Source organism: Lagopus leucura, unplaced genomic scaffold (assembly GCF_019238085.1).
Source record: "Lagopus leucura isolate 7727_CA_CO unplaced genomic scaffold, USGS_WTPT01 Super-Scaffold_100157, whole genome shotgun sequence".
NCBI classification, from domain to species: Eukaryota; Metazoa; Chordata; class Aves; order Galliformes; family Phasianidae; genus Lagopus; species Lagopus leucura.
This window is the reverse complement of record NW_024962334.1, coordinates 33,528,476-33,554,543: the sequence shown is the minus strand read 5'-3', so window position 1 is coordinate 33,554,543 and position 26,068 is coordinate 33,528,476. Positions and strand designations below refer to the sequence as shown.

At 37.9% G+C, this 26,068-nt stretch overlaps 1 protein-coding gene across 2 annotated transcripts in view; it reads left to right on the top strand.

Annotated features, from left to right (window-relative positions):
* PIP4K2A (phosphatidylinositol-5-phosphate 4-kinase type 2 alpha) overlaps positions 1-26,068 on the top strand; it is a 101,119-nt gene that overhangs the window by 53,859 nt on the left and 21,192 nt on the right. For both annotated transcript variants that reach the window (XM_042888888.1, XM_042888887.1), the window contains exon 4: positions 15,085-15,237. In XM_042888888.1, coding sequence (XP_042744822.1) covers positions 15,085-15,237 — 153 coding nt within the window. The remainder of the gene's footprint in view (positions 1-15,084; positions 15,238-26,068) is intronic.

Sequence of the window (26,068 nt, the reverse complement as noted above, 5' to 3'; positions counted from 1 at the left end):
TTCTTTTCCCTTTTTTAAAAGGATCTGGAAATAAATAGCTTGCAAAGAGCAGATACAGCATAGCAAGAAATTGCTCTACATTTGGCAGTATTGTTTCTTGCAGTCAAAGCTTCTTTCAGTCTTTGCAAAAGAAAGTCCTTGAACTCTGCTTCAGTCTGATTTGCCAGTACTCACTGACATTCCCTTTTCCATTAACTGTTCCTAATGCACATCATCTCCATCACAGGGATAATTCCTTCTGCAGTCACCCTGGTAAACAGCCTGTCCTACATAGCACTTGCTCTGAGTGTCTGCTTCCTGGCATGTTCTTTTACTTTTTTAAGCTGTTTCAGTATAGGTTGCAATTCCTGTTGTAGCCTATCATTAAGATATATCAGAAGATATTTAATAAATAATAATACAATTTTTATTAAACATTTCAAGTAGCTAAAAAATTATACAGAATACTTCTGTGATGCAATACAGACAAACTTGAATGCTGCAGCCCGAATCTAAATTCTTTCAGCTGCCACTTTTACTAATTTTCCCCTTTCTCAATATGCAGCAGCATGTTGAAAATGCATAAAAATTGGTTAAAATGTGCTTGCATGACTGAGATTAAGTTATGGCCACTGTAACTTTAGGAAGGTATTTTGCTAGGAAATGGAGAAGGGAATTTTCTCCCTTCCTCTCCTTTCCCCACAGTTCCCTTCCCTTCTCCACAGTTATAATGTCTGGGGCTAAAATATCAAGTTACATTCCTGGTTCAGTTTTCTTGATGGACCAATGAGAAATGTTAGGAAAGGTACTTAATCCCTTTATAAGAAGGTTTCATTTTTCTTGGTAAAAAAAAAAAAAGAAAAAAAAAATCAGTGTGTAAGAGAGAAAGATGTGATTGCTCCTGAATTTAAAATGATGGTGTCAGTTCATGGTTGGTCTCTTTAGGAAGATAGGGTGATAACAAAGTTACTTTTCAGTAAATATCACAGAATCACAGAATTGTAGGGGTTGGAAGGGACCTCTAGAGATCATTGAGACCAACCCCCTGCCAAAGCAGGTTCCCTACAGCAGGTCCCACAGGTATTAGAAGACTTAAGATGCTGTCATTAGTTAAAGCTGGGAAAGTTGGCATAATCTAAAATGCTGTATTCCACAGCATTATGGAATTCCATCTCCAGTTTTCATCTCCAGTACTGTTCGAACCAAATCAGGAATCCCTTTGTTAATTAACATTTGTTGGATTTATTGACTGTCACTAAATAAAGCTTCCAGATTTCCGGATTTAAAAAAAAAAAAAAAAAACAACCAAAAAACTTTCTTGTAGCTGTCTGTTTTAACAGCTTCTGATAGTGTAACCAAACAATTCAAAAGAGGAAAATGCAACCACATCCTTGTTTTTGCTTCAACGCTTACATATTATTTGCAAAAAAAAAATCTTCAGTGCTATTTAGTATTTCAGGTGTATCTAGCATAAAAAGAAGGTAGATTAATATATTTTTGACCAAGGGAAGGCAGTATCTGTGTTTTCTGTTTTTTTTTTCCTCCATCCAAGCAGTTTATCACCCTGAATTCTTACTGTACAGGACTGTTATAATAAAGGAAAGTAAAAATACTCTGAGTAGCAATATATTCAAACACATTTTTAAACTCAAGTTATTTTTACTAAAATATACATAAATGAAAATCCCAGTCACAGGATCACAGAAAGTCTCCAGGGACGGCATCAGCCACATAACCAGAATTTGTTGTGATCTTATTATAAAATAGGGATTATCCCCTTTAAAAGCAGAAGTTGTTTTCATTTTGATTCAACTTTCCCTTTGATTTAAAAGGGAATTTGACAGAGGTACTGTTTAAAAAAAATAATAATAATAGAAAAAAAAGACAAAGATTCCAGATAATCTTTGTATTCAAGGAGTTATTTCAGTGAACGTTGATTAAAGTGGTTGTCTTATACTCAGAAGTAACCATGATTTGGAAAAAACATGTACAATATTAAATGGAGGGGAAGCTTATGGAACAGACAGCAGTGTTTCTTACAAAATGATATTCAGGAAGGGAGTCCCAATCAATTGTGAGCAATGTCATTCTCAACAGTGAGCAAGACAGGACTGATGTAAATAAGGCAAGTTACCCTCTTCATTAATCAGATATATCAGTATAAATTGTGCAGAACGCTTTTTTAAAATGGTTTTGTTTTCAGAGTGTTCAGCAGATATTCTTGATAAGCTTTTCCAGAAGACAGACAGTGCTTACTCACGAGGAAAGATTAACAAACAAACAAAAACCTGCATCATGAAAACAATTTGTTACTGTATGCTCTAGTTTCTGAGCTATACTCATTTTAATTCTTGGCATTATGTTATTTACTTCGTACAATCATAGAATCATAGAATAGCTTGGCTTGGAAGAAACCTTCAAGATCATCAAGTCCAGCCGTAACCTAACCATACCACCCTAACCCTAACAACCCTCTGCTAAATCATCCCAGGATAGTGACTCAGCCACCTCCCTGGGGAACTTATTGCAGTGCTTAACAACCCTTTCTATAATGAAGATTTTCCTGATATCCAACCTAAACCTCCCCTGGTGCAGCCTGAGGCCGTAAAGTTTTGTGGGCTTCTAAAACAGAAATATTCAGTTCGTCTTTAGAATGATTAACATAGAGATCTCCTCATAGAGACCTTCTCTTAACTGTGAAGAAAGATTCTGTCTTAAAAAATATTTCCCTACATTCAGTGCAGCTTCAGAACCTGGAGAACTCAAATTATGTCACTGCTGCCCTGCAAGAAGCTATTTCTAGCAATGGCTGCTGCAGTTCTTGTAATGGGCTCCCACCTTCCACACGAGGAAAACCAAAATGTCTCTGTTAACCTACCATGCATCTGTCTCCCTTTCATAGCTAGTTGGGCATCTCTGAAAGATGTCTGGATTAGTGCTGATCTAAGATTATCTTCCTAGAGGTACATGCATTGGCCAATTGGCTTTTTTTGGTGATTCGCCCTTTATTATGGGTGGCAGTGCAGAGAGTATTGTGTGGATTTAGTTAAACCTTGAATTTTATCCTTAGTTTGCCTATATAAACTTGTCATGATAAATTACATCTTCAACCTATGTTAAGAAACTTTGTTTCTGTGTGAAAAGTTCCTTTTTTGGACCCTGAGCATCCTCCTTCTTGATTGCCTATTACTAAGGTATTTATGACATCAGATAAAAATAGTACGTTTTTCTTGCAAAAGAAAACTCAGGTGATGTTCAGTTAGTGTGAATCAGAATTGCATTTGAATACTGTAAAACCTATAAAACCATTTTAACCACTTACACAGACTATGAATTATCAAAACAAAGGAGATTTTTGTTTTATTCTATGCTGTGATATGTTACAAGTAGGTGCATACAGATCTCATTGAAGGTAGTTTCTAAAAGTGTCAAAGAAATTCTACAATTTCTAAAAGCACTAAATAGTGCCAAATTTTGCCTTGATAGGGCACATTATCTTGAACTAGTGTTTTTGTTAGTCTTTTTCACTGAGAAACTTTGTAGCTCTAAAGATCGTCTTAACATTAGCAGGAAAATACATGAGAGCATTATCTGTTCCTAACTGGGAAAAAAAAAAAAGAGAAATGGATGCAGTAAAGGAAACCTCTAGAATCCTAACTCACTGGAGTCCTAAATTAATTTTTCATTTCTGCACCCCCTCAGCTTCAGACACTGATTTTGCAGAAGTTACTTTACAGAAATGCCTCTTATTTCCCAAAATATATTTACTCAGTGGGGTAACTTCAAAGGTTTTTTTTTAGTTTAGTTGTCACCATTTCTTACCTAATAAAATATGTGAGTATAATTTTGGCAGAAGAATTATAGGACTGGCTTCTAGCAAATGTAAAATTAGGAGAGGTTGGCAAGATAGCAGCTAACTGATGCCCCCCCAACCAACTCCAGAAAAATAGGATCTACTGCTGTTACAAATGCTTCTGCTCCTGTTGCTCTGGAAAATAAACTTAATTTACTGTCCTCCCACACATCTGTTCTTGCTTAAAGCTCTTGCTGAATCCTTCATCTGGATTCTACGAGGCAAAAGAGGGAGACCGGGTTCTTGCCCTATAAATAGAATTGCTCATTCCAGAAGGCATCAGTGTCCCACTGTACCTAATGATCCTTCTGCAGGAAATTGGGGAGAGAGCAATGGATTTTCATTAAAGTTTTAGTACATGGTGTAATAGGAGACATGCTCGCTTCTGACTTTGCCTGTCTGTAGAAGCAATTTGTAGTAGTTGTCTGTGTAACATAAACAATTCTTAAAGGGCTTGTAGCAGATAGTCATTTTAATTTAAATAATCATTTTAATTTAGAGCTCCCTGTTATTTATGTGTGCATTTCTTTCCATATAAAAGTTTGACATCTTGAAATGAAAATTGAGATTTTCTGTTTCTAATCAATTTCTTTTATAGCAAACCATATGAACTCAGTATCTTTCACTTCTTCTGATGTGTGACTCTCCTTAAGTTTCAATATCTCTTGCAGATTTCTGTATAGAAGAATTTCTTAAAGTAGTTTGTAGTCCAGATTCTAGTGTAGCTGCAGATAGATACTGCAAATTTTGGATTAATTCTTCAGAAGTTAGCCTTTAGTATAACTGTTTTCATAAGTATCTTTTTCCTACTACCAGCTTTCTCGTAATGAATATTTTTACTCTTTTTGTGTGACCTTTTCAATTCCAAGAAATCATATTTGGAGTTTGCAAACAATTTTACAACCTTAGATGCTTGTTTAAACAAAAAATATCAGTTGATAGTGATGCATCTTTTTGAAACAGGCTTGTGACTTGTTGTACTGAAACTGTCTGGGATGAAGTTAACTTGTTTCATAGCAGCTTGTATGGTACTGTGTTTTGGATTTGTTTGGGACAGTGCTGATAACAAACTAATATTTCATCTAGCACTGAGCAGTACTCACAGAGTGTCAGGACCTTCTGTTTTTGCCCCTCTGTGACTAAGCTGGAAGTGGGCAAGAAGCTGAGAGGAGACCTGGCTGGAACAGCTAACCTAAACTGGCTAAAGGGATATTCCATACCAGTGTTTTAAAAAATGCATAAATACTCCTGGAAGCAAGAACTACCTGAAAGAAAAATTCTGTGCTGGTCATTTCAGCATGGCAAATCTGTCAAATGAGAGACCGGTAGCGTATAGTCTCTGGATCGCAAATGAACGTTGGCACTAGGATCCTCAGAACTGCTGACATCTTTGACGTGGGCGTATGTGGTCGTGGTAGTAAGGTGTGGAACCAGCTAAGCTGACAACTGTGGCATTTCTGCTCTTTCCAGTAGATTATGTACTTTTCAGTACATTAAAAACAAGGTATACAATCTGAATGTTACGTTCTAGGATTTGATGCCATAAATGTGAGCTGAAATAGGAATTTAGGGACTGTGGGACTGGACCTTAGTAGGTATGGCAACACTACAGCAATTTTAACTCCAGTTTCTCCTAGTCTTCACTGGAGAAAGCAAATATTTTACCTTGCTTTCAGTAGTGTCTTGTCTAAACTAAATATCATTCACAGCTGGGTAGTCAAACTAGAAAAGAGTGATTTAGCATGTGTTGGCAATATCAAAAAACGAGCTGATAGGAGTTCCCTGAGCTGCTATGGGGCCATCCTTGAAAATGAGGCAGCAAGCCAAGCTTTGCAGGGCTGAAGGGGAAAGGCTCCCAGATAAAGAGCCCTAGTGTTTTCCAATGCAAGTGCATGCCTTAAACTGACAACTCCAAATCTAGACTGTCTGAATAGGGTGACTTGATTTAGGGAAGAATCTTGTATTTTATTGACTCTAGTGTCATTAGACCAAGTCAAGGACCCCATAGTCTTGATCACAAGAACAGAGCTCATAAATGTTCAGAGTTACGTCTACATCTGAACAAGACGATAGAAAGCAGTTGATATTTCTGACATCTGACATCATATCATAGTATCACAGAACTAGAGTGATTTGTTTTTCTCTCCTGGAGCCCCTGTGACATTCAACATGGCTCTCTTGAAACCTGCTTCTGAGCTGACTGAAAACAGAGCACAGTGTTGACCATACAGCTGCCAAAGGCAGGGAGAGGTCATGCCACTGAGTATGTTTGTATGGTGTTGGTGGTCAGTCATACATTGCTACATGCTAGATTTCTTAAATATAAGTTGGTGTTTCAGTAGAGTTTCTTGATAGACTGATTCTGCGTGCAGATGTAACTGAGTGTGCTTTCCAGAAAATTTGTCAGTGCAAGCTTTAGCAAAAGCAGTGTTCCCACTGAAGTTTCCCACCTCTTAAGATGACAGCTTGTGTTATGAGAGAAATGTCTTCCTGTAAGTCTGTTCTTCTGAAGAAAAATATGAAGACTATTTAATATGAAGCATTTTCCATTGTGCCATCCTGCTCAACAGCTGTGGTAGAATGCACATTGCCAATGCTCAAATAAAACCCAAAAGTTCTCCCTACCCATTGTTGTATGACAAAACCAGATACTTCTGGATTTGATGCTTCTGCTGTTTATAGTATACACTGGTGCTTTGTATAATATATATATAATAACACTGGTGCTTTGCCTTTCTTCTGTAGAACAGCAGGTAAAGCATCATCCTGAACACATTCCAAGAAGTGGGCTGCTTGTTTAAAAAGCAGTAGAAAGCCTTGAAAGCTCCATATCCAGTAGTATGACACCATTTCTATCTGGTATGTTTCTTTATCAGTAATCAGTTAATCCATATTCGTAATTCCCAATGTCTTTGAAAAAGTAAAACTGTGAAAGCTGCAAGTCTTCATAAGAACCTGTGCATGAGCCAGGCAGTGTCACAGAAGAATAGCCAGATCCTGTGTATGTAATTTCCCTAGCAGCAATGAACTACTGCCAGGCTCTCCCTCTGACCTATTATTTCAGTCATCACAGAGCATCATCTGTGCACTTGTTTTTGCCTGTTCGTTCATGCAAAGCTTGCCCAGAGGCGCTCATAAATAGCTTGGGATTTGATCTGATTAGTCTTTGGGGTATGTGGTTCGAACAGTAGGGGAATGTCTTGTGACACTCATTTTAGCATCCCACGACTTTTGAATGAGATCACAGTACCAGAAACTGTTGTTTTGTTTTTGTCCAGGCGTTGCAGAATGGAAAAGATTTAAATCAATGAGAAGCTGTTAAGCCAGTCAATTTGAGAGATTACTGTTCTTGTACATCTCTCTGTGCTTTATCACCAGAATTTTCCTGCTGCCCTTTTTTTCTTAAGAAGCTCTGTGTCTCGATGGTGATTTTTATTGGACTCCCTTTTAAGATTGGTTACATGAAGAATTTGTATTACATCCAACATAGTTCGCAAATCCAAGGTTTCTAAAATATAATCTCATCTGTTAAAGCAGCAGTTAGAAAACAATGACATTTACATTAGTTGTGTAGAAGATTAGAATGAGCTAATTAAATTGACCTTTAAATCTCTCCACCCTCTCGGAGGCTGTGGCTAATCCTTGACCTCCCACTGTGGAGATAAATATCCTTGCTGTGAGCATTTCAGGCAAAGTGGACAGAGGAAGAAGAGACTTGCCAGCAGTTTGTCTTTGAAGATGAGGGCACTACTTTGCCAGTTATAAATGCAGATGGCAATTGAGGAAGAGGGACAAACCTTTCCTGTACTTCGAGCAGGGCTGAAGGTTCTGCTGCGTGTGTCTTCTGACTTCAAAAAAAAAAAAAAAAAAAAAAAGTGTTTCATTCAGATGATGTAGCTCCAAATAGCTTAACTTATTGCTCTCAGAAACAGCCAGCATCTCTCTGGAAATTGTTCTCAAAACTGGTCTCCCTTTTTTTGCTGTCTTGTGTTGGTAGAACTAGAGTTATCAATTATACGATAATTTCTTTGTTACAGTAGGCTGCTATTTTTATTGACCGATGCACAAGGTAAAGTATGTTTAAAAAAGATAACATGCTAAGTGTAAGTGATGCTTCAGCTGGTACCTGGTGACTCCTCTGTCAGTGTTTGACTTGGTATTTTGTGACTTTGTTGTTTTCTAAAACACTAAGTTTTAGGGGACTTTATAAACATAAATTAAAACTGTGTGAATAAGAGAGTATTAAATGACAAGAATCAAAATTTAATTGTCAATGAGCAATTGACATTTCATGTAGTGGAAACCTGCAGAAGAGGCAAAATCTGTCCAAATAGCAAAGAGTGATAAAGACAAAAATTTCATGCAGTACCACTTGGACCGCCACCTGGCATCCTGAGCCTATCCAAACAGGATGCCTTTTAATGTCATCAGATAAATAATTATATGGAAAAAAGGGAGTGCATACTTAGGGAGCAAAAGTCTGCCTCTGAGGAGGTAGCAGCTCTGAAAAGGAGCAAAAGGCCAAAGAGAACGAGAATGTAGCACTAGTGTGAGCTTTCAGTGAGTCAATTTCAACTGCTCTTTTGGGTGGTTAAGTTGGACGGTGTGAGATAAAGCCAGGAAGAACTAACTTTTTTGAATGTCTGTTTATTTTGTACTTAAAGCTAATATATTGTATTTAGTATTGCTTCTGGTCATCTTAAAAAAACAGACAGCAATTTGGATGCAGAAGAGATATGGGAAACTGGCATCAAAGCGATTTAAGAACATAGAGAATGCCTTGTGATGGGACTTTCAGCAGTACAAGTGAATAACTGCCAGAATAACTGCAGTGATGAGTCTTTGGCTTGTGAAGGTGGAAAATCCAGACTGTCTTATTGGAAGCTGTTCCTAGACCAAAAGCAAAGATTGGAATTCAGTTTTGGAGAAGCTGGGTGAAATGGAATGGCGTGTGATATGTGGTGGTTGTGTTGGCTTCTAGTTTATGAAATTCTGTTGAAGGCTCCAGGAAAGCTCTTGTGATTTGGTGGGAGCTGTTTTGTTTCTAGGATCTTCACAGAATTTTGGATCAGGACCTCTGGTAAGAACATTCTCCTTATCCACTGTATTTTTACTGTAGGAATTTTAATAAAACTCTGCACAGAAAAACATGCTGATGAAAGAGAGGGGGTCTACAGTAAAACTGAATGAGCTTGTAATTAACTTGCTAAAGAATGTGCTGTTCCTAGATGAAATTATGATCTAACATAGGTGGGCTGATTAACATTTTGTATCAAGAATTTTTCAGAAAGTGAAGTTCTAGCAAGCGGTGTAGCTTTTACCCATTTATATGGAAAGCTGTATCTAGATTATTTCTTCAGAAATTAATTCTTTGATGTGGGACAAGTTCTTTGTGATTTGTACAGAGGACCGGATGAGTATTTCTGGTTGCCCGCAGATTTGCCTGCAGTGCAGTGTAGGTGATACTTTTAATATTGATTTATGTTAGGGCTGTGAGACTTTCAGCCGGTGATTTCTCATTGAGAAACCATTTGGGAGAGAGAGGGAGGTGCACAAAAGGGAAATTTATCTATTAGTGGTATCTCTGAACTTGGCGTGCTAAGCGTGTCTTCGAGTTGTATAAGTAATTACATATGTAATTTAGCATAGTCTTTAAATGACCTCATAAAAATATTCACATTTCAAAAGTACAAAACCTTCATTCTCCTGAGACCAAAACCAGCAGGCACAAGATTAAAACTTCACAAATTAGAGGTGAACAGGGAATTGGCAGAACACAGACGCTCAGAGCAGGAGGCTTCAGGAGAGCTGCTAAGTGAAGCTGTTAAGTGGAACAAAGTGCGTGTGGCTGGCACATGTGTTTGTTAGTTGTAAGGGTGAAGACTGAGGAGAGGCTGGAACCGCTGAGAAAATGTGAACAAGGTACTGTGACCCTGTTTTCTCAGAGTTTTGCTCTCACTAAAGATAGTGCTCTGACATGGTATAGCTAGATAAATTCCCCACTGTCTGTTTGCACAGAGCGCAAGTGAGCAGCAGTGAGTGATAGTAAAAAGGTTGTTAGGATGGTGAACCTGTGTCTTTCAAAGGGTATTTTCCTATATCTGAGGGATATACTCCCTGTTCTGTCTTTATGATTCGTAAGTCTGTTCTCAGTGAGGAGTGGCTCCTTGCTATCTGCTCATATTCCACTTGATTTTCCCCTAATTAAGAAAGAGAGCCCAAGGGAACCCAATCAGGTTTTAGCCATCATCTATCTCTTCCTGCATCTCCTTCACCCTCCCTCAGCCTTTCTTGTATTTTCCTTTCGGAAAAGGGAGATACTTAATTTTCATTCTTTGTTTCCTTCTCGATCCCACATGGAAGTCTCACCTAAGAAGGAGGTTTTCCAGCTGGGCACCATGCTGGTCCTGCCTAATGAGTTCACTGCTGAACAGGAAAGCAGAGGAAGCGCCCTGTGCTACTTTTTTTTTAGGCACATTGAGTCAGCTTTTCTTCCGACCTGTTTGCACATGGATGTCAACAGTGCAATTTATTATTATCCTGTTCTGCTCACTTTTTGCACATAGCATCACTGAAGTTTATCAGTGCTGTTGTGTCCAATATTGCCTCCCAAGACTGTACTGCATTTGACGGGAGAAGTCTATGCAGTGCATCTGATAACAGTCTCAACTACAGAGCAGTACAGTTCAAATAAATGCATATTTTCAGTGTAATCACCACTACAGGATGACTTTCTTACTATTGTCTGCATTAAGATAAAGGCGATTCTCTTAAAAACCGAGCTTAGACAAACCCAAAATAAGTTTCACTCTTGTCCTTATCTAGATATATACTACAGGGCTAATATGTAATTCCAAAAGAGAAAGTTCCACAATTTGTCCACGCGTTGTGGTAGACAGTGCATACCAGAGGTCACATGTGGTGCTACTGATAGTTCTGTCTGAGATTTCTTACCAGTTATGAGTTTAACTAGTGGCTGTGCATCAGAGGGGCTTACGCGAGACCTTGTTGGCCAGCTTCTGTGCTAACTTATAAGAGATGCAATTTCCAGCACAGAGTTTCTTCCGCTTCTAATAGACGTGCTATTCATTTGTTAGCATTTGGCAGGGTTGAATGGGATTCAAAATGGTTTGATATATACAGAACAGTGTTGAGTCAATCAGGTAAGTTAGATTCACCTACATAAAATGGGTGGATGATAGTGTTTTAGAAGTATTTTTAAGTAGCCACATCGTTTCCGCTTTGAATCCCATGAGCTCTTCTGGTTTTATCTTATCAGGTGCAGACCAATTGCTGTCATCTTTTCAAAGATTCTTTGTTGTGATGATCATGCGACTGTATTTTTATTTTATTGAAGACTGATTTCTCATTATAAAGCAGTAGAATTAGTATAGTTGGAAGGTAGGACATTTTGTGTGATACATGGAGGCTTTGCTTTTGAAAGAATTTGAACTTTCCTCTATTCACAGAAGTGAATGTGAAACATGACAAATAAAGTTGTCCACAGACAAAACTGAACCATATATTATCAGCACAAGAAAGTAATAATACAATTATTATTATTCAGCCCAATATAATGGCATTGGTTTTAATTTTTCAGCTTTTAAAAATGTACTTATTAATTAAATTTATGCATGAATCAAAAGAACGCACAGCAGTTATCATTAATCTTAAACACTGTGTTCCACCTTCTTTCAGTGTTCAGATGAACTATATTCTGTATCTGAAAAGAGCATTGTATTGAGAGTTTCTACAGGAATGGAGTTAGTAAAAACAGTGTCAATGATTTTAATTAAATGGGTTTTCTTATCTTAAACATGTTTAATGTTTAAACATCTGATCTTTAATTCATTAATAGATTTGGAGTACTGCAGGGAAGGCATCTGAGTTACCTGTACATGTATAGAATTGTGCTGCTTAGTACAGTGTTGTTTGGTTTGTTCTAACAAATTAATTATGTACATGGTAAAATGATAGTTACATGCATTCTTAATTAAACTTGATATAGATAACTAGAAAGAGAATAGCCATCTACTCAAAAATATATGCATACCATTTCTGATGTATCAAAGCATTGAGAAGCTGTAGATTGTGTACTAAATAATTGTCTATGTATACGTTCTATTGTTCGCAACATATTCGATATGATAGCTGTATTTGCAAATTAACTTGTCATTATAATTGGCAATCAAGCGGATTTCATTTCCATTAGAAAAACAACTATTGCAGGAAAGGACATGGATCAGTTAAAACTAAGTGACTTAATGAGGTTTCATCCAGTTGATTTAAAATATGACTAAATTTATTAATTTGTTTGAATTGGACTAGCTTCTGTTTTTTTGTGAAGATGGATTGTAATGAAAGAAGCATGATAAGGAATACTGGTTAATTCATTCTCTTATTTTTTCATATGTCATTTCTTTTAAGGCAAAATTTCTTACTGCTTATGTTGTCTGTTTTTAAATGCATCAGGTACCACACCAACAGGAAATATTTTTAAAAATAAAAAGAAGAACCAAAATAAGTACCTTGGTTTTGGGGGGTTGCTCCATTAATATATTCTAGAAATTCCTGGTTAAGAATGGGATGAATGGAGGTTATGTTTTCAGGAATACTGTACCTAAAAAGTAGGAAGATCTTTATCTTAAGCCCTAACACTTGAGTGAGTGCAAGTAGTACTTGTGAAGACCAAAGAGGACACGTTCTAAGTGAGAGGACTGTAAGAATAGCAGTGATGATGTCTGAAGTAAAAATGCGTTATTGGGCACAGAATTGTTGACCGAGCTTCAGCATATGGGAAGTCCAGAGCAGCTTCATTTCCTGCGTGCTGCGTCTCAGTCATGACATTGCCATCAGTACTGAGTTTCAGAGACACTTTGGGAAGTCAGCTGCTTCTATTTGTACCAAAACCACTCAGGTTTTTCATTCTAAGTGAGCACTCGCAGATAGGAATTTCACTCAAATCTGACACGTCTTCTGGTGAAGTGTTAAAATGTGCCTCAGAAGCCCTTGACATTTTGGACAATGATGCTGGTCCAGGTCCTCCTTATTATCTTCCCTCTTTCCATCCTCCATCTGAGATTCCTTGGCAGACTGACAAGTGTACTTTTGAGCAATTTTTTATAGCACAACAACTTAAGGTTCCCCTCAGGTTAATTGCTTTCAAGATTTATACCACATGGGCTTACAGTTTAAAGACTAGGGTTCTCTGGGAGCAATACGTTCAGAAATGTGTGGTTACTGATGAACACTTTAGCTTTATTGGAACAGTTAACCTCAGAATAATGCACCTTTTTCTGCTGGGAACAATAACAAATAATTACCCAGTAGCCTTTATTATTGCTAACTGAATTATAGCCTAATAATTTAGCGGTAGTTCAATTCACTGGATACACTGATGATTACCCATGCTTCAGCTTTTCTCAAAGTTGTGAATAGTTATTATGTTTCATCATATTTTCTAGAGTTTGTGGTGATGGTAACTGAATTTCCATTGCATTTGAAAACTTTCTGTGATCAGTTTGTCATTTAAAAACATTAAATATAAACCCTGGAAAAAAAGTCAAGTTCTGACTCTAGAACATAGAATGTTTGAATGGAGGATGATTTCTAAGACTAAGTCAATATATGATTCAGTTTTAAAATTAATGGACTTCTGATATGAAGTGTATTATTAAGAAAATTCAGTCCATTTATAGTACGTGTTCCCTTGGGTAGGCATTGTCAGTACATAAAAAATACTTCAGTGACGGAGTGGTGGGAAATGAATTAGAGTAGGGAACATCTGGAAACAGGTATGGAAAACTTAAATTCCCTTAGTAGTTCAGTGTATGCAGCACTTGCATCTGTTAAAGTTGGCTGACAAAAGCCAACACAGATCAGGAACTGAGTCTTCAGTGGTTGTCCTAGAATCTCTGATCTGATCAGTCTAGGAAAACTGTTCATTTATAAGCATTAGGGAGGCATCCACATCCTTTGTTTCTTTAGTGAACAGAGAGAATAGCAGAGAATCACATTTTGTCACAGATGTTGGTAATGCCTGTAATTCACTGAGTGAGTCTAGAAGTGTACAGGGAGAAGTCTGCAAAGATTTATTTCTTCTACATGACATGACAAAGCTTTTCATTGTAATAAGACCTTATGGGGCTGTGTGCTTTTAGGTAATTTACTGTTATTCCTGATACTCCTGAGTACTTCAGTTGAACGAAGTAAGCTTGTGGGAAAACGTTCTTACCTCACACTAAATTGATTTAAGAAAGCATCTCACATTTGGGTCAGGATTTAAACATTCTGAATGCTTGTTGAAGTCAGTGGGATTCCTTTATGCAATCAGAAATACGAAGGTGTGTGTATGTGTTCAAGCTCCTTCTTAAATGGAGGATACAGTTGCCCTCATCTCTAGGTTGCAGTTGTTACTTAATAATAATTGACAACAGCGCTGACTCCTTGGCACTGAATTTGAACACTTTCCTCAAGTTAGTGTGTGCAGTTCCTGCTGGAATTCCAGAGCTTGTGATCCCAGATCCCTTTGTTGCTAGAGTTAAAGCATAAGCACACCTTCAAATAAGGTAAGCAGTATTCTGATCTGAATACTGCTTAACTTTCTGGGGAAAAATTCTTTTGCTAGTGTGGGAGCACAAGTTGTATCAAGCCCTAGTCTAGATATGGTCACTCATCTCTAGCAACTTTTTCTTCTGATCATTATATAGTTATTAACTGTTCTTCCCCTCCTGAGCTTGTAGAAAGGCAGATGTGTCTGTTTTGCCAAAGAAGGAACTGTACAGTAATATCACTTGCTTAACACTAGATATGAAATCACTGGAATAGCTCTGGTACCACATCTTGGAAATCTCCCTTGGTTATGTTATTCAGCCAGTCCTTCTGGCTTAAGAACAACTCCTACTGCACTGTAAAATGATACTTGTTAGTAGCGTTGAATCCTCTGGTTATTATGGTGTAGAACAGTGGTTCTTTTGGGTTTTCATGACTGTGTATTTTTTTCCCCAAAGCTGATAGCATATATGTAACAAAGTACAGTAAATCTACACTGACTTTTAAATCATTGATGGTCAGTACATTCACCCAAACGCTCTCTGGTTCTCAAAATATTTAAAGGGATTAGATGCTTGGCAGAGTTCCACTCAGTGACTATTCAAAATACTTTAAAATAAATGCAAATGTTTTATGTATGTTTTAGTTAGAAAATGTGTATATTTTTGTCTGACAACACTTGTTTTTTATTCAATTGACAGAACTCATTGACAAGAAGTGCACCTCTTGCCAATGATTCCCAAGCACGCAGCGGTGCCCGGTTTCATACATCTTATGACAAAAGATATATCATCAAAACGATAACAAGTGAAGATGTAGCAGAAATGCACAACATACTGAAGAAATACCATCAGGTAATATGCTGTTTCTTACCAAAATGCGGAGTATCTTCTCATGTATTGCAATGCCAATCTTTTTTAAAGTGTTAAAAGTTTAAAGGAATAATCATGGGAAAAGAATAACTGATATTTTTTTTTTCCTTTTGCATGTCTGCTTTATGGTATACTTAAAATAATAAGGCTACACTCTTCTGAATATCCAAGCTAGCTTTTAAGTAAGATGGTATGTCTGCATGGTACAGATGATAACTCGGAGTCCATAGGATCCTATTCCTTACTACAAAGATTCTCATGCTTTCACCTCCAGGCTTGAAGCTACTTTATTCTAGGCTGGTTTGGGGATCACCGTGCACAAGTGTATGAATGCTGCAGGTGATCTTTTTCTTCTCAGTCTAAGCATGGAATGTGTTTCACTACTTACAGGTTTAAAATAATAAATGTTGAATAGCATGAGAACTTAAAGATTTGATAGAAAGTTGATATAAAATTCCAGCTATTGGAAAAAAAAAGATTTTGCCAATGTACTTTTATATAAATTACTTTGAAGTCAGAAGGGAGCAGGGGAAATCCCTGAAATCAACCTTAACAGTTTTCATGCTGTGTCAGTGTGTGATTTGTATGAATGGTACAGAGGGAAGCAGAACTTGGGAAATACAAGAAGGCTTAATAAAAGTCAGTGCTAACTTCCTTAGCTCCAGATCTGTTTGAATAAGCTCTAAGGCTGCATAAACCAGGGAAGTTTTTAAAAATGGTCTAAAATATGATGCCCAAAGGGAGGTGGGTTTTTTCCTTCTTTCCGTCTTCCTGCTCACATCTGTGAGTTGGAATTGCAGGTAAAGACTTCAGAATGTTCAGATGTTTGGGTTTTTTTGTTTCTGTTGTTTTGCCTTGTGATGTTTCATAATGTTCTGATACTGTATGCCACTTCAGTAGAAATCACAAACTATATAGGTTGCTCCAAAAATAATGCCTCTTCTTTGTTTCCAGAGAAACTACAACAGATAGAAAGAGCACAATAACACTGTTCAATAGAGCAAATTCTCGGCTGTAAAGCACTGCTTTTCAACACAGTCACCACCATTAGCTATGTATTTTTGCAAGTAGTGAACAAGAGCCTGCATGCTGTGCTCATAAGAATCTGCTCTAGTGGAGGTGACCCACTGTTTCACAGTTGTTATGATGGCACTGCTACTAGGAAAATGTTGCACACACATTTTTATCAGTTCATCTTTTATCAGCCCTAATGGTTGGAATTCAGAAGGCTCCCAATCGACACTGTACAAGTGTGGTAGAACAGTGCAGCTGAGATTGGCAGTGTACTCCATGGTCTTCAGACTGGCATGGGGTCCTGCATTATTGTGTTGCCAGAGAAAGGTTGTCTTTTTCTCTTGCCTGACTGAAAGTTCAAGCCTTAGCTTAGTCAGCGGCCAGATGTGTCTGTAGAGTTGATGGCTTGTCTGGATTCGAGGAAATCCAGTAGGATCACCCCTTTCTTATCCCAAAAGAAAGTGCATGTCACTTCACCTGCTGAAGGCTGTGTCTTGAACTTTTTCTTCTTCACATGCTCCCACTTTGTGGTCTGCTGTTCTGACTTGTAGTGTTGACACGACGTCTCATCGCTGGTGGAGACGCGATTCAGGAAGCTGCCACCTTCAGCCTCGTGTTAGTTCAGTAGTCCTGACAAACTGGCACATGTTCTTTCTGTTCCTGTGTTAACATTTGTGGGACCCACCTGGCACAAACTTTGTGATATTCCAGCATTGCCAATTGTTGTTTCCAATGCATTAAAGCCGGTATTTGGCTCTGTACACAGTTCCTAAGTCATAAACCACCAATTCTCACAGATAAGCTTCACAATTACTCCTACATCAGATGCCATTTTATGAGACTGCCCCTCTGCTGCCATCTGTCATGCAACAACAAAACGTAATGGAATATTGGTGGGACTACTGCCACAGCACCAGCGTCTGCCTCTGACATTGAGGGCCAACATAGTAAAATAGGAGGCATTACTTTCAGAGCAGCCCTTGCACATTTAGAAAGCAACACCAATGAATATAAAGTACCAAGGCCTGATTATATTTTTTGTACTTCTGCAACTTTTAAAAGTGAAGAGAGACAGAGGCATGATTTTGGGATGTTAGGAATTGTACGTATTGCCAGCCATCCTCACAGCGCTTCTTCCAGCTCCATTTCTCTCTCCTGCTGTATATTTGAGATCTGTGAGTTCCATTCAAGCCCCAAGTTGTTGTGAAGTCTTCAGTGAGATAGATGTTTCCTTCTTCTCTGCAAGCTGTACATCTATTTAAATAAAATGTGAGACAAGCATGTGCTTATTTTAATAGCAAAATATTGTCACTGTCAGAAATCTTTGTAAGACCATCTTTTAATTTCAATTTTGTTAATGAGAAAATTTAAACTATTATCTGTAATTTGGGAGTGTTAGAATTTTCAAAGTTACAGTTTTAGCTTTGATCTAAAACAGTTTTCATTTGCGAAGTAGTGCAGGAAAATTAATGCTCTGGTCCATTTCTTATTTGGCATTAGCAATTAATAATCCAGATTTCTTTGAGACTGTTAATCCAGCTGACAAGTCATACTGCTTTCCAAAACAGTCATCTCATTTCAAGAGTGGCCATGAAGACAGTGCTAGCATGGATGAACTTAACCATTACTGTAATCTGTTATTGTTCATGCTTTCAAAACATCAGAGTCCACAGTAGGTAGCTTACTAGTGACAATGATTTGCATGGTATCTGTGGCAGTCATCTTATTTGCCTATGTGCTGCTATCTGTGTAAGAATAAAAGCATGTGCTTAGGTAGTGTTAGAAACATCTTACACTTTATTATGTTAGTAACTTAAATAGATTTAAGTCTGATATCTTTCAGTAGTGTCTCCGAAAGATTCATAGAGAATGGTATTTCTCTTCATCTCTGAACTTGAGAGTGCTTTACAAATGCCAAGAACTCAAGTACAGAGGCAGTTTAATAATTGGACTTTTAATAAAATAAATTAATTCCATTGTCTTCAGTAAAGTGCTGTTAAAAGAATAAAATTGTTATAGTTAAAGAAAATCTAAATTAAATCTTACTAAGTGTGGTGACACAGCTGATAACATGCCCTGTGTTTTGCTGCTGGTAATTGAATGCGTGGTCTATTAGGTACAGTTGGTCCTCTCATTTCTCTAGATATTTTTTGGACAAGGAAAGCATATCTTATTATGCTGGACAAAGTCTAGGGAACCTACTGTCCTGGTGAGCAGGTCTTTAAATAATTCTCATTACCAAGTCATCGCACAAAGTTGCCCTCAGGTTACGCTTGTGCTAACAAACCATTCAATCCAGGTATCGTCCATTGGTACTTACTTGATCTTAACAGTTTAATGCTCCCTACTGTGGTTTTGCTTTGAGCCTACTAGCATCCTTCCAAATAATTCTGGGCAATTAACTTAGACATTAACCTAGGCCAGTTGCTATTCCTACTTTGCAGTTGGAACATGGGCATCCTGACTTAGAGAAGGGTTTAGTAATTTGGATGTGTGTTCTTTTGTTCCGGTTAGAACTTTTTCCAGAACACAGTCCAACTCAAACGTACCTCCATGGTCCCATCAGATGGCAAGACTTTTCAGATATTGCACTGGATGTTCTTGTGGAAATCTTTGTCAAAACAAGTTCTCTTGGTTTTAGCTTTATTCTGGCATATTCTCTCTGAGTAATAAAGATGCATAAATCCTGATTTACATACATAGCTTATTGCCCACTATCTTCCTGAATTGTAATTGTTACTGCAGCTGATGAGGCTGTTTGCAATCACATATAAAAGTGACACATTTTTAGGAAAAGGTCTGTTCATTAATTCTCCCCCAGTTTCAGTGCACTGATTGCCAGCAGCATTCTTCACGTGTGAAAATTTGTGACCCAGTTAAATTAGCTCCACAGCTGAAATGTGAGTGCAAATGTGACTAGTTTGGGACTTCAGTGGCATGCCCTTTTTCCATGTCCTGTGTCAGGCTGCTCTTACAGTAAACCCATGCTTGGAGGGCTCGGCTTTCCAAGGACAGGAGCATATAGACATGCTCAGACCCAGTTATGTAGTGCAGGGATCCTGGCTGGAATAACCTTTCTCAGGCACGTGAAGACCAGGGAGATGATTCATGTGAATTTGTAAAGAATGCTTCTTTTATTTCCAAGTCTCCCTTTCTTTTTTTTTTTTTTTTTTTTTTTTTTACCTTCCTTCTCTACAGACTCATCTCACATTTATTCTGCAGGCTGAAACTCTGAGTGAGTTTCATTTAAACCATATTTACTCACCAGTGTTCTTACTCATGCTTGCAGCTCCAAACTGATGGAATCATTTTAGACCTTGACAGTGTCTCTCTCCTCCTCCTTGCTTAGGACAAAACAAGCCTTATCAAATGTTTTCCCAGTCTGCCTGAGTTTCTCAGCAGTACATACAAGAGGGGTAGCTATCTTTAAGCAAAGAAGACAAAGCATCTGGGAGCTGGTGGGTTCGGCAGAGAAATGTGGCAGAGCAGTTTTCCCATGAACATTTATGAAATCCAACTCCAAGTAATGATGATTTTTTGTGAGTCACCAAAAGGTTAGACACGTAGACTGCTACTAGAAAATAGAAATAAAGGTTTGGGTGTTTTTTTTTCATCAGAAACTGGATATTTATCGTCCACAAACCTATCTTTTTTTGTCCTTTCTCTCTTTGTTTGTCTGAAGTTGTAATGCTCTGTTCTTTGCAGTTGTGAAGAACTGTGGTTATAGTTATGCAACCTGTATACTTAGGTACTTCTAAAAGGAGTGGGAATTGTGCACAGCATGTTAACACTTGTAAGACTAAAAATATCAAGTGTAGAATGCCTTGTTTTTAATTAACGAAAATTATGTAGGTTGCTTTGAAGGTAAAGTCTCCTATTTATTTCTACAGAAACTACAATAATACTATTCGATAAATTCTCTACTACAAAATGCTATTTTTCAGCACAGTCACCACCATTAGCTATGCATTTTCTCCAGTGAGCAAGAGCCTGCGTGCCACACTCATGAAAATCTGTACCAGTGGAGGTGACTCACTGTCACCACTGCTGAAAGCACCACCTATTGCCTCACTGTGCTCACATCCACTGTTTGGTTTCAGCAGGTGTTGATTAATGTCAGTGGGTTCAATTTTTTCCGCGTGGAGGGATTCAATTCCACACCTTTGCTTCATATGCACTCCCATGTCAGACACTGTTCTGTCAGACTGCCCCTCTGCTGCTGTCTGTCACATGGCAACAAAATGTAATGGGATATTGGTAGGAAGGTTTCACCTCTACTGCCAATGCAACCAATATCCGCCTATTTTATGATGTTGTGGGTCAACATCATAAAACAGGAGGCATTACTTTCACAGCAACCCTCATATAATGGTCATGACTGCACAGCTTAGGGAAACTGGGCTTTTTTCAGGAGGCAGGTGGCTGGTAACTTAAGAGGGAAAACAAAATAAGTCAGTTTGACTGAGTTTTCTGTTTTCCAGGTAGAGCTGCTCTTGTAATGTTGGGTGGGATGTTTCGAAATGACAAGTTACATGCCTCCTAGGTTATTGTGTTGTTAGTACTTTATAGTTTTTGGGGTTTTTTTAGTGATCAACAGTAAAAATGAAATTATCAAATTCCAAGTCTATGGCTACATACTGGAGATGTATAAATAACTAAAACTGAATCAAGTTTGAAGGAATACCAGGAGAAGTTACTATAGAAACAGCGTACAAGTATATATAGCAATTCAAGCTTCAAACTGTTGAACTGTAAGTAGCAGTTTTGACAGTTGTAAATTGTAGTTACTATCTGAAACTGTGAGTTAAGTCTGTTTATCCCATCCAGTGTGATGCTTGGTTTTTTGGTAGTGGCATTCAGGCCTACAGACTCAGACAGATGGTGAATACTCAAGTCTCAACATTGATGCTTTCTGTCAACTCATCACACGGGTCTGATGTTTGCAGTACTGAGTAAGAATACTAGAGCTTGTTTCTTTTCTATTTTTTTCTTGCAAATCTGAAAAAAAAAAGTCCTGGGGAAAGGTAAGCAACTGAGCATACCACTTCTGGCCTAAACAAATAGGAGGAATAAAGCCTTCCTCCATACTTAAAGTTGCAAAACTTATTGTCATTTATGAAGAATATAAACTCCAGATCCAGCTTTCTATCTACATTTAAAAACTAATTAGCCTAGACAAAACCACCTACATTTCTAAGTGCTGTGGTAAACGCAGGCATGTGTGACACATGGAGTTCTGCTGTAAGTTTCTATGCTAGGCAGTTTCTACTACTATGGTATTTTTGGTACATAGTATGAAATACTGCTTTCAGTCACATTTTGTTTGAGATGCTTATAGTAGTGATATATTAGCAGTTATTAGCAGGGCTCTTGTAGCTGTTCTTCAGGAACCATTCAGCTGAACATCATTTACTTCTCAAATACGCTAGAAGCATTGTAATATGCTCAAAAGGACAACACTGAAATACTTTAAAAATCATTGTTGTATTGTCCCTACCTACTTTCAGAAGTAGCACAACAGCTTAAAATTGTGTGAGTTAATCAAGCATATTAATGTTAAACACTTAAATAGTACTTAATAGGGAGCAAAAAGGAATACTCACTTGAAACGCCTTCAAACCTACTGCCGTTTTGGTTAAAATATGTACTCAGACCCCGAAAGCATAGATCAGAAAACTGGAGTTAAGACTCTTGACACTGTTAAAGGGGATCTTAGTGAAGTCTTTTGAGATACATGCATTGCCAGGGTTTCACTCTATTTATAAGGAGCAGGTACACCCTGTACCTCCCTTAAGTATGTTAATTTCAGTATATGTTCAAGCTGTGTTTATGTGTCCTTTGGATACATTGCCCCATGCAAAAGTGCTGTGGAATAATTCTCATAAAACACAGAATATAAATGTTTATAAATTACAAATATTTCCAAGGACAGAAATTGGTGCCAGTTGAACAGAATTCTGTAAGATGTTCTAGTTTCTGAACTGAACGAGATATGTTGTCCTTCTCAGAGAGCTAAACTTGCAAAACAGTGCAATCCTGTGCCCTCTGAGAATAGATGAAAGACAGGTGGATATTTTTTAAAATGAAATGAAAGTAACTTGAGTTTCTTGTTTAAAAAAAAAAAAAAAAAAAAAAGCCAGCACCTTTTGCACACCTATCTTTATTAAAATGGACTTCAAAAGGAGTGTTTTTTTTCCTTGGTGCTAACATCCAGGTGTTTTAAGTGCTTTTGTAAGGAAAAAGAAGTTGGGAAGACATCCCAAGGCAAGTGAACAAGAGGGATCTGTAAGTATACAAGCTTTCAAGTATAAATCTTATCACAAGTGTGGGTATACTGCAGGTTTCTATAGGGGGCTGCCAACTGCACGTCCTCTTTCTTACACAGGTAATAAATGCAGAACTGCTACCCATTGCACTGCCTGCCTGTCTCTATGGCAACTGACAGAAGTGGTGAATAGCAGATGCAGCATGTTGGTTAAGGGGAGAAACTGCCCATTTTCCACAGACTGGAAACAGAGCGGTGATCTGAACTGGATGAGAAAGAAGGATGAAAGGAGCTAAAAAGGAAAAAGAGAATCATAAAGGAGAAAACAAAAGTAGCACAAATATGACCTTAGCTTTTGCAGAGGAAAAAAATGTGAAAGAAACAGGAAGAAAAGCGAAAGGAAAAATCACAGACAATCAAGTGTAAGAAGTGGAAATAGTACCAAGAGAGCATGATTCAGAAGCTGAAGAATAGCACAAGGTATTCAGTGGGAGGTTGGAGAAAAGGTGATAATTGTAAATAGATGGAAAATCATTACTGCAAGCTAAATGCAGTTTTGTCCTAAATACGATGACAGCCATATAGGCTGAAGTCTATCCCAGAAAAGCAGGTAAGGACTAAGTGTCCAGGAATGTGCACTGAAGTAGGCTAATATTAAGCCAATGCCATCCTAAAGCAGAGCTTTAAGGTTGTGTCATCCTCCATGCATGTTTTTGGGTTATCTGTGGCGAGGCTTTTCATTTTCCTCCCTGTTTCTTCCTGAGTCCCTCTGTGTGTACCACAAAAAGAAGGGGAAGGATAGGTGAAAAGGCAGAGCAAGGCAGTATCATATTCTGTTATTTAAATGAAAACACTCAAGAAAGGATACATTGCATGTAACTGTGACCCTGACTCTCTAGGTGTGCCAGTGTGATAAGATTTATGGGAGATTTGCTAAGAAACAGAGCTGGGAAAGGCCTTCTGCTGGCTCCTTGTGTGAATCAAGATAAAAAATTAGTTAACATGGGCATTAGATGGAATTCAACCTGTGCAAGTGGGACAGACCACCATGGACTGGAATCGTTACTGGAAAAGTGTTGACGAAGTTCATTGAATGATGAGAAGATTCATTAGGCAGATATTTAGCTACACCAAATGGCAGGATGAATTTGGCTACAGGGAATTCACCAGTAGCTGTTTCTTACGTATTTAGTGTATTTAAAATTCCGTCACTGATGATGTTCAGGGCACTTCCAGAAGACACAGCAAGCCCAGTGACTCATCTTATTGTAGCATTATCAAGAATATTGTTCCTGGTAGCAGATAAGCTGCCTAGATAATCACATCCAGTGATCATGTTCAGATTACGTTGCACTTGGAGGAACTAGTCTTCATTCATGTCAAACTCATTCCACAGATGATCTTCCAGAAGAGAAAAATGCAAAAACGAGAATTTTACCCTGTATTTTTTCAAAACTAGCCAGAAATGGCAGAGAGTATTCAGCAGTACAGCTGTATGCACTTTGTTATCTTTTGGTCATCCTGATGGCTTACTAACATTACCAAGAAGAGGAAGCTAAGAGTCATATTTTTTATGTAAAATGAGGTTGCGTAAGTTCTGTTCTTATTAAGGAATTTTGAAGCCATATTTATACAAAGAATAATGAGAATGTCAGGTCATAAAGAATTTCATATTTTCAGCTTTAAGCATGGGATTCAGGAGAGCTCAGAAAATTACATATTTGAAAACTGTGCTGCACAGCTGATAGAATGTGTCAACATGCTGACGATACTTTATTTTGTTAATGGTAATATTGTCCTCATGCTGTGCAGAAAAATGAAAATTGTCTGAATTAATAAGAAAATATGATAGGGTGTTTATTTTAGCACTCTTTAAAAATGGATTTTGTTACTGCATATAAGGACTTGTAAATGTACCGGCTAAGTGTTACAGATTTATTTAGCAAGGCTGCTTGATGGAAATATTTTAATGCTCTTTTTAGAAAGAATTAACATAAAGTCTGAAATCTTTTCTTCCCTTGAAATTCAGCAGTTCTGTTAAGCTGATGTTCCGGCTTATTTTCTAGGCTCACTTTTATTCCAGCTGTGAGCAGGAAACTTCAGGAAATCATTCCTAAAAAGCACCTTGAGGTGACTAAATTGCTACTTCATTTATATCAAGATGGGCAAATTGAAAATCTGCCAGCCACAGTCACTCGTGCAAGTCCTGCTGGGCTCCCACCCAAACAGAGGACACATTTTGCCTCCTCTATGATGCAGATATGGGGGATTGATAGTTTGAAAGGTAGGAAGTTCTAGACCAACCTTATAGATTCTGAAAGCAAACAGCACAAAGTCTACACAGTTGTCAGTGAGTGGGAGTAAATGGCTGCAGTATATGATCTTCTTTGGGAAGGTCTCTTAGCAATCTGCAGTAATATACCCAAGTCCTTTTTTGCCAGATGAGGTGCAAATACTAGCAGAGTGTTTCATGTCCTGTGATCCATTCTAGTCACATGGACTTTTCAGAAGACTTGTTAGCAAAATATTAAAATGAAACAGCAGTGTTGGCAGGTGGCTAATGACAATTTACAAATAGGATTTAAGCTACTCTCATTAGTTGCCTTTCCCCATGGCTCATATTAAAGAAAAGTTTGGGAGTTGGCTGTATACTGCTAACCAAAGGATTTGTTTTATGCTGTTACAGGAGTGTGTTGTCCATATTCTTTGTTAAGGGCCTTGCTGTTTTACAGGTGGGGATACTCAGCACCAGCAAGGTTAATATGAGAAGAGTTAGCAATATCTAGCATTGAAGAGACAATTTAAGTGTCAAGCTGGTGGAAAGGCAACTGGACGGGCAGGGATTAGCCTGGTCCTTGAGATGCCCAGGTCTGTTCCTTCATGTGGCACACACTCCATAACTCTTCTGCATCTCAATTCCCCTATCTGGAAAACTTGAATAACAGTTTCCCTTGTACTGCACAGGAATTCAGATTCCATAGGCAAGAGCTGTAATATTAGAAATGGATGGGATTTTTTAAAAAATTGAGTGGCCTGAAATTCTGTGACAGTAAGCTCTTCTTGGAAGGTAGATTTGTTTTATCATCATTGTAGAAACTAATCATTGTATAGAGGAAGTCATTTAAGGAGTGCTGTTCTGAGAACAACCTTTAACACCTTCTAAAGCATTAGGAAGACATCAGCCTTTAGGATATATGCCAAATGGTTGATATTTATAACCATGTAAGCAGTGCAGCCTGAATAACAGAGATTACTGTTTTAAATATGTTTTCTGTAACCTTCACATTAAGGGTTGTAATTTGTCTTTATGATCAGATCTTTTGGAAAAATTACTGGTGGTCAAAATGAGCTGTGTATCTGGTGCACAGTCCTGTGGCCAGAAATCCTTTAATGCAACAACTCTGCTTCAGTATCTGTTAAGAACTAAAGTGTTTCTCAGATGCAGGATGATAATCTTTGTGCACTCTTAGAACTGAAATTGCCTTTGGGGCCATCAGGCTGCTTTGCATTTGGGGATTTGAGCTTACAATGCTA